The sequence below is a fragment of the Chrysochloris asiatica genome, unplaced genomic scaffold (assembly GCF_000296735.1).
Source record: "Chrysochloris asiatica unplaced genomic scaffold, ChrAsi1.0 scaffold00004, whole genome shotgun sequence".
Lineage (NCBI taxonomy): Eukaryota > Metazoa > Chordata > Mammalia > Afrosoricida > Chrysochloridae > Chrysochloris > Chrysochloris asiatica.
This window is the reverse complement of record NW_006408522.1, coordinates 34193722-34208555: the sequence shown is the minus strand read 5'-3', so window position 1 is coordinate 34208555 and position 14834 is coordinate 34193722. Positions and strand designations below refer to the sequence as shown.

Below are 14834 nucleotides of genomic sequence, written 5' to 3'. Positions count from 1 at the left end.
CATAGTGACCCTGTAAAGGGTTTCTGAGGAGCTGCTGGTGAGTCTGAACAGCCGACCTTGTGGTTCAAACCATCCGTGAGGTCGAGTGCTTATCTTACAACACCACACCAGCACCCATAAAGATTACAGCCTTGGGAACCTTACGGGTCTAGTTCTACTTTGTCCTGTTGGATAGGTATGAGTCAGAATGGACTTGAGAGCACACAACATCCCATTTGGGAATAGGTTTTTTTTTTTTTTTTACTATGTTAATGATCTGTATAGGATACATTTTAGCCCAATCACTTTAGAGATATACAAGGAACAGATTAGGCACAGAAGCAGGTAAGCAAGATGACCCACCACATGAAGATCTCCAAGGAACCGAGGAACTAAAGCAAAAGAAACAAGGACCCCGCCCCCCAAGAGACAAGAGAGCGAGTAAACCTTCTCTTAGGATTCTGAAATTTAGATTTCTAGCATCTGAAATGAAGACAATAAATGTCTGTTCATTAAAGCCTCCTACTTGTGACATTTCTGTTATAGCAGCAGTAAGAAACCAAGATACGGCCCCTCCATGTCCCTAGAGCCCCTGCCTCCTTTTAGCCACTACCTCTGTCCCTTTCTTTCAGGTGACTTTGGCTACCCCTCTGCTCTCTGGTCTAACTTTTCCAAGACCCTTCCTTCTACTGCTGGGCCCAGTGGCCCAGGGGCTGGGGCTCCTCCTCTTGCTTCTGGCCTCAGCCTGTCTCCCATAGCTCCACAAGAGGGCTCTGCTGGTTGGTTGACCATGGTTCTTGTCTGATCAATAATCCTGGGTCTCTGTTTTCACACTTATGAAATGAGAAAGTTAATACTAAAATTCTTTAAGCTTTAAAATCTTGCAATTCTCTCTTATTATAGACAAAACCATATTTTTATCCCAAAAGGGATTATGATTGCTGCTTCTGCCAGTCTTGTGTGAGGAGGGGCTTGGTCTCCTGCTCTTCTAGATCCTACCTGCTCCTCCGGTATTCAGTCCCAGCCCAGACCCTCCACGCATGCCCACCTTGCTCCTGAGGAAGGCCAGCACTCGGCTGTTGTTCTCTAGGAAGTGCACTCGCAGGCGCCCCCTGCTGGGAGGTGGCAAAGCCTCCCCTGAGATGAGCTCCAGCAGCCGCAGTAGGTGGGTACCATCACTCAGCTCTGTGAAAATGTTCTGGATCTTGATGCCCACCTGGAAAGGGGATGGGGGAAAGTGTGGCAACTGCCCAGCCGCCCTGTCTTCCCTATCTTAGGACCTGGGACGCATAGCTCAGAGGAAGGAGCATAGGCCTCAGCTCTGCTAGGGAGTCAAGAAATGCACCGTAGCCAAATGCCCTCACAGTCCACCCCAGGGGCAAGTCACCAGGGAGCTAGGACAATGGCCCAGGCAGGCTGTGGGGGCAGCTGGCTCTACTCACACGGCCGTGCTGAAAGATGTTGTTGATCCAATTGGTAAAAGTCTTTTCCTGCATCCGTGTGTGCTGGGCCTGCAGCTTGCGAATGTGGCCCATCTCATACTCAGAGTCCATTCTGGGACCTGGGTTGAGAGAACCATTCTGTGGCTTCCTGTTGCAGGGGCTCTGGAGCCCTGAGGAGTTGCGGGGGACTGGGGGTGACCAGTCCATTGGGCATTTCCCTAAGCCTGGAGGTGATGTGGGGCTGGAGGGTGGAGGAGGAGTAGATGCTGACGACTTGTTGGGAGAGTATGGGGGACTTGGTGGGGCTTGTGTTCAGGTTGGTGCCTTGCCCTTAAATGTCCCAGGGCCCCGTTGTCCCCCCTACCTTCTAGGGGGTTCTTCTCAGAACACCTGCTGCTAGAGATCGTCCTTGGGCTGCAGTGATGGACGGCTGCTCCTGGGGTTGAATACCCCCTTTCCATCCCCAAACCCACTGTTGTGGACTTGTGTCCAACTCGTAGAGACCCAATGGGACAGAGGAGAATAGCCCCATAGAGGTTCCAAGACCAAATCTTTACAGGGGTAGACAGTCTCATCTTTCTTCCACTAAGTGGCTAATGGGTTTGAACCGCCGACCTGCGATTAGTATCCCAACGCCCAACCCACAATGCCTCCAGAGCTCTTTTGATTAGGGCAGAGGGAAGGTAAACCAGGACCCGCTCACCTTAGTGATATCTGGAGTCTGGGGAGGAGAATAGATGGAGATGGCAGATCACAGGGGCTATGAGGGAAAAACAGCCGCATTAGGAGAGGCTGGGCTGGAGCTGGGGTCACATCAGGGCCCTCCCCTTGAGCCAACATGTCTGGAAGCTGCACAGAGCTGGCATTGTCCTCCCACCTGCCACAGGGCGTGGAACAGACTGGGAGGGGGTGGCTGAAAAATGTTCTAGGCCCATTGCTAGAGCATCTTTTTCATCATCCCCCCACCTTGCCTCTAGGTGGGGTTCCTGACTTGCAGGACACAGCGGCCCATGGGATGGTCACATGTGGGTTCATGAAAGTCCCAATCCTGTTACCTTAGGTGGGGTCACATGGGCTTACTGCAGTCTGGGTGAAAGGCAGGCTGACTGAGCCTCTAGGCCCACTTTCCAACCTGGGATTGGCTTTCAGCACCTGGTGGTCTCTGTGGGTATCCACAGCAGCAGGGGATGGGGGAGCATGCCGGGCCATTGTCCTTTCACCATATCCAGGGATACCATGGCAGGCAGAGGGCAAATATGGGTCCAGAGCTAGGCCAGGTCAGGCTCTGCAGGCCCTGACAGAAATGAGCACCCATTTAACCCAGAGCAGAGGGCAGCATATTCCCTTAAACCTGGGGAGCTAGATTCTGAGAGGGGCTTTCCCTGGGAAGGGGTGACCCAGAGTTGTATAGGATATGGAAATGACAGTTTCCTCTAAGACCAGAGACAGTGTGAACTATTTTGAGCCCCATGGAAGGCACACTAAAGCAGGGCTGCAGAGGGAGCCCGGGATACCTCACTTTTCCTTAGCTGCCTTGGGCATGACTGGTGGAGGGAAAGTGTGTCCTGAATGGGAGTCTCGTGGAACTGTCGGGCTGAACCTGGACCAGAGGATGAACCTGTGGTTGCATCTGTCCAGCAATGTAGACTGCAAGCAGATGTCTTCTCAGGGGGCACCTGGACAGCCAAGGCCGGTGATAAGAGTAGCTGCATAGACTTCCCTGGAGGGTTGGGCAGAGATGAGTCACACCTAAACCCCTGACTGGTGGTCAGGGTGAGGGGATATTGAGAAGCCTGGTGCTTTTGGGGTGAGACACACTCTTGAGTCTGAAAGGAACTTCTCTGTTCTCTGCCTCCTACAACATCCCTCCTGCCACTATCAGCCCCAGGTCTCGTCAGTCACCAGAGACTGCTGCTGGCTGTGCTGCCCAGCATTCCTCGGTCACTCTGACTTATTTGGTGCTGCAATAACTAAAAAGGAATTCTGGTAGCATAGTGGATTATGAGCTGGGCTGCTAAATGTAAGATCACTAGTTCGAATCTATCAGATGAGGCTTTCTGCTCCCATAGATTTACTGCCTCAGAAACCCTCTACAGGGTCGCTATGAGTTGAATTGACTTGGTGGCACACAAGCACCACTGAAGCAGAAATACCACAGATGGATGGTTTTAACAAACAGTAATTTATTCTCTCACAGTTTAGGAGGCTAGACGTTCAAACTCAGGGCACCTGTTCTAAGGAAGACTTTCTCTGTCGGCTGAGGGAAGGTCCTTATTTCCTTTCAACATCACTTGGAGATCTTCATGTGTTTTGGCATCAATCTTCCCCTGGATCCAAAGGATGTGCTCTGCTCCCAGCTCTTCTTTCTTGATGGTACTGAGGTTCCTCTGATCTACTTGCTGGTTTATTCTCTTTTATATCTCAAGAGAGACTGACTCAAGATGCAATCTAATTCTGCCTTATTAACATAATTGCCATTAATTCTGCCTCACATAGAATAATTACATCAGGTCACAAAATGTTAATGACAATACTGAGAATCATGGTCTAGCCAAGCTGACACATATTTTTGAGGGATGTGTCAATCCATAATACTCTCACCCAGACTGCCCAGCAGGGTCCCATAACCATTGTCACCCTGTCTTCATGTCAACTTATACATGGCCACCCGATTTACACTCCCCAAGCACAACTCTGGTCACACCCATGAAGACTCCCCACTGCCTGCTGTAGAAACCTGGTTATCAGTCTGGCTGGAAGCCTTCAGTGTCCCCAGCAGACTTCTTTCTTTCACTCACCCCAGGCTGCTCCATTTTCTCTCTTTCCTGGTCAGGACCAGAACCTTCCTGCCTCATGTCTGGACTTTTGTTACTCTCTCAGCTTAGAATATCCTTTTCTGTTCCTCACTGTCCACTTTCTAGCTATCTTCTCAGCCCTGGTTACCATCGTGCATTCTAGGAAGGCCCCTGTCCCCATCTCCATACCCTGGGGATGATTGTCTTTTCCTATGCTGCCTGGTCCTTTGGTCGTCTCAATATCATTTATTCGGTTTCACTAAAGTCTTCCTTCTTCTTACTGCATAGTTCAAAGAGAGAAAATCTTCCCTAATAGTTGGAGCAACTCTGGGGGCCTGGCTCTTGTAGACTTGAATCAGGCCAATTGCCAAATCTTGAATCAACTTCTGTGACCAGTGGGGTGAAATATCCAATTGGCTCAACCTGATCAGGATGCAAACTTTGTGACTCAGACTGAGGAGGGAGGGCGAGTGCTCTGCCAAGGAGATTTCAGGTCAACATCACCAACAGGGTCAGTGGGTGCCTGTGATGTAAGTCCTAGATGTCCATAGTGGGCAGTTCACCCATGAGGTATGGCAAGTTGCCCAGGATCACTTCACTTCCTGTCCTGTCTTCTTGCTGAAGAAGTCTTCAGAGTGCTCAGGGACTGACAGTCTGCTATTAATGACAGCTTCTGTCCTCGGGCTCAAAAGCCTCTGCCTTCCTAACTCCCCCCAGGCTTGGCTACCCATCACTCCTAGTTGGGCTAGAACTTTCCCTCAGGATAGAACTACCTTCCTTTATGGGCAGACTCCCCGCCGCCCCAGAGAGGACGCAGGTAGTCTGATGTCACAGGGAAGGCGTGGAGAAGAGGGACACCCTCCCCTTCAGGATGATTTCAAAGTGGATTCATGTCTTACTTTTCAAAAAGCTGGTCCACGTTATCCTGAAAACCAGAATCAGTGGGAGAAAAGTTCTTTTTCAGAAGTTTATTGGTCAGTAGACTATGTCATTTTTGTGTTCATTTGACATTTCTGAACAAGATTACAAAAAAATTAAAATGAAAGCATAGTGTATTAACTGCATTGGTTAAGTAACAAGGAAGCTGATACACTCTTTTCAACTCCCATTTACCTGTTATCTGTCCTAAAAATGTTAGTCCTCTACCACATCCATGGAGGCAATAAACAGTAAAATGCTTTTCTTATCTTCAAAGAAATTTGTTCTATATCTGCCTTTGGGCAGAAGGAAAGTGTTACAGTACAAAGTAGAAAAGGTGCAGGCAGTACCCACTCAGGTTCATTCCTGGTGGAATTAAAGGAGCTCCCGTAGGAGACCTAGCAGAACTGACAGTGATCAGGGGCCTGGGGTGTGGGACAGGAGGGCTGGGAGAGCAGGAGGAATTCTGTGATATACAAGAGGCTCAGCAACTGAAAGTCCATGAGCTTATGAGGAACCACAGTCCCAACTTCACAGATGCTTTGCTGCATGCTGAGTGTTCAATAGGGAACCCACTCCAGCTCGAGAAAAAATGAAAACTAGATGAACAACCTTCCCCCGTGAAGAGTGACCCTCCAGGGTCATCCAGGGGGCGTGCTGAGTGGAGTCTTGAGAGACAAGAACTGACAGGTGATACTGAGCTGGGCCAGGTGGAAGCAGGTTGAACATCTTATCTGCATGTCACCATGGGGAGTTTCTACAAGTCTCTTCACTGCCATGTTGCTTTAACAAACAGGTTCAGGAGGGCCTCATTAGCAGGCTTAGAATTTAAAAGTTGACTTCAGGAGGAGTAGGCTAAAGTTTTCATCCCCTACACCCCCAAACACAAGACTACAGGGGTTTGTGTTATTTAGAAAATAGGGCTTCAAGTTTCTTAAGACTTCCTGCTCTGGAATCATGGTGAGCATTAAGATAGATTTACAGTTCTAGGTTTACCTACTTTTGCCCTCCTCCCCTCCGTAAACACTCTGGAAGGGGCACTGAAAACCGGGCTGGTGCTATTGGAAGGGCAATATGAGTGGGCTTCAAAAAGAGTTCATGGAAAAACGTAATGAAAAGATAATGGAGTTTTCCTGTGAACTTTTTGCAGCTCCCTTGTATAGTCAAGGCAAGCAGATCCTGGAGTGTTGCTCTGCATCCTGCGAGCGAGTTGGGCTTCACAGGTGAATGGGACACTTGGGGAAATCTGTCTGAACTGGGAACCCTGAGTCCTCGCTTGGTCACTATCCCTAGTTTCCTATTATTTTCCTTTTCAATCAACTTTCCATGATGAGTGAATTCAAGTTCTAGGAGGATATTAAGAAAAATGGACAAATGACTTCGATTTGTTTTGCAAGACCAGATCCCTGAAGGGAAAGGGCTGTCTGGATCCCTCAGCTAAGGGTAAAGGGAGCAGGGAAGGTGAGACCAATATGCCTGAAAAATTTCCTTGCATGCAGAAGCCACAAACCTAAGCTTGTGTCCCCTTTGAAAAACTTTTCCTGTATGGCCCTACATAAATGAAACTTGGCCATGCATGCATACATACACATACATGAGAAATTAAAAAATATATATTCATGTGACATATATGGTTATATATGACAATTGAACAACAGTAAAGTAAAGTAAAATAATTCTGAATGGAAAATCAGCCAACATGGGCAACTAAACCTTGGACAAATGATTTCCTTTTTCTTCTGTCTTGTTGGCCTTTTGGTGCTGACACCTTTGGGGCTGCCCTTATGCATTCATGGAGCTGTCTGCTCACCTTACAGTACTGGACTTGGAAGAACTGGGTCTTTTCTAGATGTCTCATTAATTTAAAAGTAATCATTAAGATGAAAAAAAGCACATTTCATTCTCTTAAAACTATTCATAAAGTAAACAGGGGAGTGGGAGAGTGGGGACCTGCATACATTCCCCCAAATAATTACTTTATCTTCAGTCTGCAGCTCTGACCTGAATGTCACCGTAGGCAGGTGACAGAAAAAGAAGAAGAAAAAAAAAAAAAGCAAGCCTGTGGTTTTTGGAAGGGGCACATGGGACAGCTCTGATTTCATTCGTTCCCCGTGCCGGCTTCACAGCCATTGCTATCTTCTCTCTTATTGTATAACGATGCACCACACCTGCACCCCACCCACACAGGCAGCCACGAAGCAGGGAGCGGGTGGTGAGAGTGTGCGGGGCAGCCCGCAGGTGCACACAAGGGGCGGAGGAAAGAGCACGTGGTGTCAGGATACGTGCATGATACCGGCCTGGTGATGGGCAGCTGTGAACAGACCACACTGCCTTGGTATAAAGGCTTTTATTCTGTAAGGGGAAGAAAACACAAAGCTGGGCATAATAAAAATAACTATTTTCTACAAAAATAGAGGCTGTAGATTGATCTCTTCTACTGGACTCATATTCACCCTTGAACCCACTCACTGTGCCAAGGACACTGCTGGCCCCAAGAAAGGTTTCTGTGAGAGGAGGCTTGGGGACACCTACCTGATGACTGAGCAGAACCCCCTTTTCCCAGAATTGTTAGAGAGTGATAAATAAGATAGTGCTACATATTACTGTGACACTGCAGGCTAATGTGCTGGACTGCAAGGTGGGTTAGAACCGGAGTCAGTTCAAGCCCACCAGGCACTCCTTGGAAACCCTATGCAGGGTTGCTATGAGTTGGAACTGATTCGACAGCACTGAACACCACCACCACATATGGCAGGACAGGCTGGTATGAAAAGCTAATCTTTAGAATTGAATGCATACTAGAAATCTTGCCAGGGGCTAATAAAGCTTGAGAATTCTAAATTCTTAAACTAAACACAGCTTTCCAGGGAAGGTCTCGGGAGGGGACCCAGGAGGGTGGGCCAGTGTGGTGTGCTGGGACAGATGTACTCTGCTAGAGCCTGGAGGTGGGATGGAGCACACAGACACAGCTCTTCCTCCGTCACACTTGGGTCTTCTCTTTGGTAAGCAGTTTGGAGATAGCAGATGCTCTTTCTGTTCTATTATCTCTATTCTGAAAATTGAAGGAGACAAAATAAATAAGATCTTTTTTCCTTCCTGGTGTCCTCTGAGGGCAGACATGTGCTACAGAGTTATTCAAGATGATGCACTGCCCAGGCAGGCCTCAGACTCAACTGCTCCAGGGGTGCCTGGGATTCCACAAAGCCAGCCCCCACTCCACAGCTGTCTCTCCAGGTTTCTGAGCACTCTTTGGACAATTTCCCATTCTTCTCCACCTTTAATCTTGTTACCCTCCCCACATGGCAATAGAAACTCAGGGCATTTTTGAGGTGAAAGGACCATAGAGACCATCTTGTGTCCGGTGCCTGTCCTCTCCATTCTACAGATGGGAAAGCTGAGGCCAGAAGGGGCAGTGCTTTGGGCAGGGTCCTTAGCTAATGATAGAGTGGACCTCAGGTCCAGGTCCCTGGTTCCCAGGCCGCCCCGCCCACCCCGTTTGTCGGCCACCCTTCAGTCGGCCTTCTGCAGGAACTTCCTGTGAGAGGGGGGTATGAGGTGAGGGGGCAGATTGTTGGGCAGCTCGTAGCCGTCCAGCTTGATCTTAATGAGGTGCTTGGCCAGTGCAAACTCCTCGTCATCCAGCATGCCATCACAGTCACAGTCGGCCAGCTTCCAGATCTTGCCCAGGACACTGTTGGGCAGCTTGGAGGTCACCATCTCCTTTTTGGCATTGACGCCTGTTATCTTGCCATTGACAGGTGACAGCGTGTAGAAGAGCTCGTCATAGACAGGCTTGTCCTTGGACACGACCCACTCCTCCTCATCAGCACCTTCCTTGGCACCCTCCCCGTAGCCCTGGTTGAAGGGGCCCTCTGTTGTGCCATCGAAGGCACCACCTTGCACCAGCTGTGTGGGCATGCTTATCTCCTCCTGGCTGATGAGGTTCATCAGGGATGAGATCTTGTTGCTCAACATATTGTCCACAGCCTCGATCAGCTTGGGCTTCAGTGAGTGGAATTTGGTGAAGTCATAGTTCTCAAGTTGTTCCTGCAAGAAGACAAACCACACACTGGGTTATGGATTCTCTCTGGTGGGGTCCCCACATCTGATTCATCATAGGAGAGTGCTATGGAATAAAGTGTGCCCCACAGGAAGATATGTTAAAGTCCTAACCCAGGTACCCATGAACATGAACCTTGTTCAAAAATCAGGTCTTTGAAGATGTTCTCAGTTAAGATGAGGTCATCTTGGAGTACAGTGGGTTCTAATCTAATCTGAGTTGTTGTTGTTAAGTGCCGTCGAGTCGGTTCCGACCCATAGAGACCCTGTACAGGGTTTCCGAGGGTGTAAATCTTTACAGGAGTAGAAAGCCTTATCTTTCTTCCGCGGAGCGGCTGGTAGTTTCGAACCGCTGACCTTAAGGTTAGCAGCCCGATTCGAATCTGAGTGGTACCCATTATATGGAGAAGACAGAGAGACAGACACACAGAGGAAAGGTGAAGATGGAAGCAAAGACTCATTTACAAGCAAGAACATAAGGATTCCCTGCTGTCATCAGATGCTAGGAGTAGGCACACAGTAGATTCTCCTTCAGCTGGAATCCGCAGTACCCGCAGACTCCCATCCTTCAGAACTATGACATGACAAATTTCTGTTCTTGTTCTTTGCTAAGGTTGCCCTAGGAAAGTAATGTTGTTAAGTGCAGTGGAGTCAATTCGGACTCATAGCAATACTGTACAGGGTTTCCAAGGAGTGCTTGGTGGGTTTAAACTGCTGGCTTTGTGGTGAGCAGTCTCGTGCTTATCCTACAGCACCACACCATGACTCCAGGAAAATAATAGAGTGACTTTTGGAGCACGAGACAAGTGGCGTGGGACTCACCATGATTTATTCTATAGTAGTCAGTGTCTGCCAGAGCTGTATGTGTGATCTTCTGAGACTCTGATACCACTCTCTCTCTTCCACCCTGCCTTTTTTTTGAGTGCTCTAGAGAATTAGCATTTTATCATTTAAAGTAAGACTCAGTATGATGTTTCCTGACTTGTGATTAGTGTTGTTTTGTGCTGGCACAGCTGGGACTTGCCCTGACAGAAGGACAGTACTTAGGTAAACAATGATTTAAGGGTGCTGCTTTTGATTAGCTGAAAAACAAAAACACAAACATAGTTCAGAGTACCTTATCACTGGCTCTATGATGAAATATCAGGAATCTCTGAAGATTGAGCCCAGGACCCCTACAGGAACAGCCCCACAAAGGCAAAGACTGGACAGGCGCATGGAAGTTACACCAAAAAGATACTGAGGCGGAGCCAATGAATTCAGTTGTCATTTCAAACACATGGACAAGTATTAAACATTGAATTGGTAACAGGCCAAGGTGTAGGGATGGGGAGCCAAGGTGAATAAAATCAGCCAATGGGACTAAGTATCACTCGGCAGGGCAAAGCAGGGCCTGGCTCTACTTGTCATCAGCATATAAGGCTTCGAAGAGGCCCCTGGGAGACCCAAAAGCTGCCTGATCAAGGTGGTATCAAACAGCAAGACACCACAGCACCTGGAGAAACAATCCTGCTTCTCGTGGTTCACTTCCTCACTCATCCACCCATCATCCTGTCAGTCAGCCCTGCTTTCATCCACCAGGGTCATTTACCAGATGCTAGACCCTCTTTGTGGCCTTGGACTATAAATATGTATATCAAAAGCCACAGTCCCTGCTCTCAAGGGGCTTTTTATATTGTAATGGAGGAAGGATAATCCAATCTCTTAGTTAGCTTCTACTTTAAAAAAGGATTTGCCTTACCTTGACAGTGAAATAAGGATATTAACAAATATACAAAAATCATTAGAAGGGAAAAACCAAGTAATTAAAAGGGACAGGAAGGGAATCGCTATTCCCAAACAACTAAAGCTGGAGACCCCTGCAGCACCTGTAAACCTGTAAACAGTGGAGTGCCTCAACTGGACCCCAGGGTTACAGTCCTCACTGTCTGAGGGAAGAAACCACCCACTCATGGCTACAGACAAAGCTCTGTGGCCCTGAATTGTGAACTCAGTCAGGCTGGATGTGAGGGACCTCACAGGTCTCTTCAATAGCAGTTCTGCCTGCTAAGTGCAGAGAATTCTAGGTATGGCAGGTCTCTGATTTTTTTTAAAGGCCACATGCATCAGCTTATTTTATTGGCTCTTTAGGAGACTTGGAAAAACACTCACATGGAAGTGGGATGCCTTGGTTCCCCCTAGAGAGTCAATCTCACCCACTGTGGTGGTGATTACCAGGTCTAGGTTGTGAGGCTGTATGGAAAGTGAGCTCATGCTGGCATCAGTCAGGGGCTGACTCCACACATGCTCCAACTTCTCAAGGCCACTTCCCCACTCGCAGGGCCTTCTCCAGAAGCCTCTGCCTTGCCCGAGTGGGCCTGACTACCATGACACTGTTAGTCGGCATGGCAGGTTTGTTTGGCTTCTGTGGACATTTGAGGGGTCTGAGAGGGGCCATCTGGGTGAACGGAAGGATCCTGAGGTAGAGAGGATTCAGGCCTCCTTCAGATCTTATTGCTTCACACAGAAGTAGTATGACAGGCAGTAACGGACAAAGTAAACTTTCTTATATTATAAATATCCATCCTTCCAATGAAAAAAAAAAAAATGGAGTAAAAACAGGTAAGCAAGTGGGAACAAAAAGAAATCACACACAATTCCATCATCCAGCAATACCTCTGTTACTAGTTTTGGGTATACCTGTCTGCCTTTTCTCTAACTGAACAAGACTACACTGTTTAGAAACCTGGGTTTAAAAAGAAACTCCTCTCTCTTCATGATATTAATTTTTATACAACCCTTTCTTACTAGCAGCATAATATTAAACAGTACAGATAGACCATTATTCATGTTCACTGTCCCCCACTGGTGAGCAGTTGTTTCCAGTAGACAGCTAACAATGTGGTCTGGAGGGTGTCTTGGCAGCGCAAAATTCTAAGCTCTTATTTGGATGTGGAGTCCTGAGCTTTAATGATAGATGGAATAGAGCTGACAGCTAAGCAGCTGACAAAGCTCTAAAGAGGGGCCTCTGAAACTCTTCTCAAATAGCAAGCTCTGTGGCTGTCAAACATGCTGGGCTCGGAGGAAACACCGTAAGAGACGCAATGTGCTCAGCTTGGAGATGCAGGGTGGTGCAGACTGGATGCTAGTGCACATTCCGCTTTCTGTGTCTCCGTCATACTGAACAGGTCACAGTCACCAGCAATGTCATCTCCAACACCAGCACCAAACACTGCAACCAGCACTTTCGGCTCCTGCTGCTACCAAGGTATCAGTCAAGCAAGAGGACTGAAAGGAGAAAACCCGGCTAGGCGGAGGAGCAGGGATCCTACACAAAAATCCAAGTGCTTCTGTGGTAAACAAGTGTGGATTCCCCTGGGTGCATGGACACCTACCCCATTTCCTCATGAATGAGCCTTAGCTCTGAGTGCACACAGAGCCTCAGTGTCTGACCTGAGGACAAATGAGGGCGGTCCGCCCAAACTTTCCACCAGTCTGCAGGGGACATGGATTCCATGGCAAAGCTCTGGAAAACCAGCCAGGGGAAATGGCCACATATTTGCAGACGTGGACAAGAGGGCACCGAGGAAACAGACCTGAGCTCTTATCCCTGCAGTCCCCAGACACACAGGTCTGACCAGGGAGTGTGGGGTACAAGGTAGACTAGCAACATCCCTGCTTCATTTCCTAGTGGTGCAATATCAGAAATACCACAGGTGGTGGCTTTGATACACAGAAATGCATTTCCTCACAATATAGGAGGCTAAAGTCTGAAGTTAGGGCACCCGTTTCAGGGGAAGGCTTTGGGAGAAGGTCCTTCTCTCTCTTTTTCTTTTTTCAAACTCTTTATTGTTTATTGAGTGAAGGTTTACTGGGGAGATCATCAGCTTATAGTTAATAAACAATACATTTTATTTCATCTCATTGGTTGCAATCTCCTCACTGTAACATCGTGTACCCCACTTCCTGCCTGTGTTTATTTCCAATCCTCCTCCTTTCCCAACCTTCTGAATTTTGCCCTGGGGTAAATACTGCCCTTTTGATCACCAATGGTTGACTGTTCTATGGTGTGCATACCTCACTCGTGTTGTTGTCCCCGATCTATCTCTCAGTTGAAAATTGAGCCATGGGAGGGGGAGATCACCTGAGGGTGAAGGTCCTTGTATCTTCAGCTTTGGTTCCTTAATTCCTTGGTGGTTTCCACATGAAGTCACCCCATTTGTATTTGCTTCTCTGTGTCTAGCTCTTTTTATATCTCAAAAGCCATCAGGTTTAAGACATACCATACACTGATAATGCTTCTGTGACATAAAGAAAATCCTGTTTGCAAATGGGATTACATCCACAGGTACAAACCTACTGCTGTCTACTCAGAGAGACCCTAAAGGACAGGACAACTGCCCTACAGGGTTTCCAATAATGTCAGTCTTTATGGATGTAGATCGGCATAGCTCTCTTCCATGGTGTGGCTGGTGGGTTTGAACCATCAACCTTTACCTTAGCAGCCGAGTGCTTTAACCACCATGGCACCATGGTTTCTCAGAGGTATAGGAATTAGGATTCCAAAACATATGTTTTGGGGACATAATTCAATGTCTACTACCCACCCTTGACTACGGTGAGCCCATAACAGAAGTCTGTTTATTGGTATGAATGCACGCTGGGACTTTAAAGACTTACCAACAATTAATCATTGAAGCCACCAAACCAGGTATCCCGGTATTGCTCCCTCCCAAGATGCAAAGGTTAATTTGGAGCTCAGGCTCTGCAGGTTTATCCCTCGCCCACTCACCCCCAACGTTCCCCAGAAGCAGTTTTCAAATCCTTCTGAGGTTTCAGAGCAGATAGGGCCGGCTCTGCTGCCCTCTGCTGCTGAGGTGCTGCCAACTCATTCAGCTGTTGGGTCCAAATTCTCTGCTGAGGAGGAGGGACACGGAGTCAGCTAGAAGGCTGGGGATTCCAGTGTTCTGACACATTCCTGCAGTAAATCAGATTCTCTCCCCAAAGGGGGTGAGTCAGGTCCAGGCAGCTTCACAGCCCAACTGCAGGGCCTCACCCAGTACCGGGGAAAAGCCTTCAAGATACATGTTTGGCTCTTGCTCCAGCTTCCTCTCTCCTGGCTTACCTGAGTCACCAGTGAGAGAACACAGAGACTTCAAGCTGGCACCTGCAAGCTCACTGTGACCACAATGTTTGCAAAGGTGATATATAATACACTCCTTCTCAGCTCATGTCCCCAGGCCGTCCACGCAAGTCTGTAGAGGGTGCTAGACTCTTGAAGCAGACACTCACTAATACCCATGAGTCACCAGTTTCCTGGGCAACAGCAACTAGCCGGAGTATCAGATGGTAGTGAGCCAGACCCCCGGTGGGCTCCAGGTCTGCCTCGTGTCCTGAGGATCTTCTGGTCAGGGCCAGGCTGACCTTATGGTAAATAGTGATTGGAAGATATTGACTTTCAACTTCCAGAGGAAGACACACATTACCCTGGGGCTTGGTGTGATATGAACATCCACTAACTTATTAATTCATGAAGCACATATTTATTTAGCACCTGCTGGTAGTGTAGTGGTTACAAATCGGGCTGCGAACCTTAAGGCCAGCAGTTCGAAACTACCAGCGGCTCCGTGGGAGAAAGATGAGGCGTTCTGCTCCCGTAAAG

The 14834-nt window shown here is 48.1% G+C and overlaps 2 protein-coding genes across 2 annotated transcripts in view; both read right to left on the bottom strand.

Annotated features, from left to right (window-relative positions):
- Nucleotides 1–1628, bottom strand: part of SPTBN5 (spectrin, beta, non-erythrocytic 5) — a 56037-nt gene extending 54409 nt beyond the window's left edge. Inside the window, exons 1-2 of the mRNA XM_006831894.1 lie at nt 1422–1628; nt 1028–1195 (exon numbers count right to left, since the gene is read on the bottom strand). Of these exons, the coding sequence (XP_006831957.1) occupies nt 1028–1195; nt 1422–1628 (375 nt within the window). The remainder of the gene's footprint in view (nt 1–1027; nt 1196–1421) is intronic.
- Nucleotides 1629–8317: 6689 nt separating this feature from the next.
- The window catches only part of EHD4 (EH-domain containing 4), a 100616-nt gene continuing 94099 nt past the window's right edge, over nt 8318–14834 (bottom strand). The window contains exon 6 of the mRNA XM_006831743.1: nt 8318–9181. Coding sequence (XP_006831806.1) covers nt 8645–9181 — 537 coding nt within the window. The 3' untranslated portion in view covers nt 8318–8644. The remainder of the gene's footprint in view (nt 9182–14834) is intronic.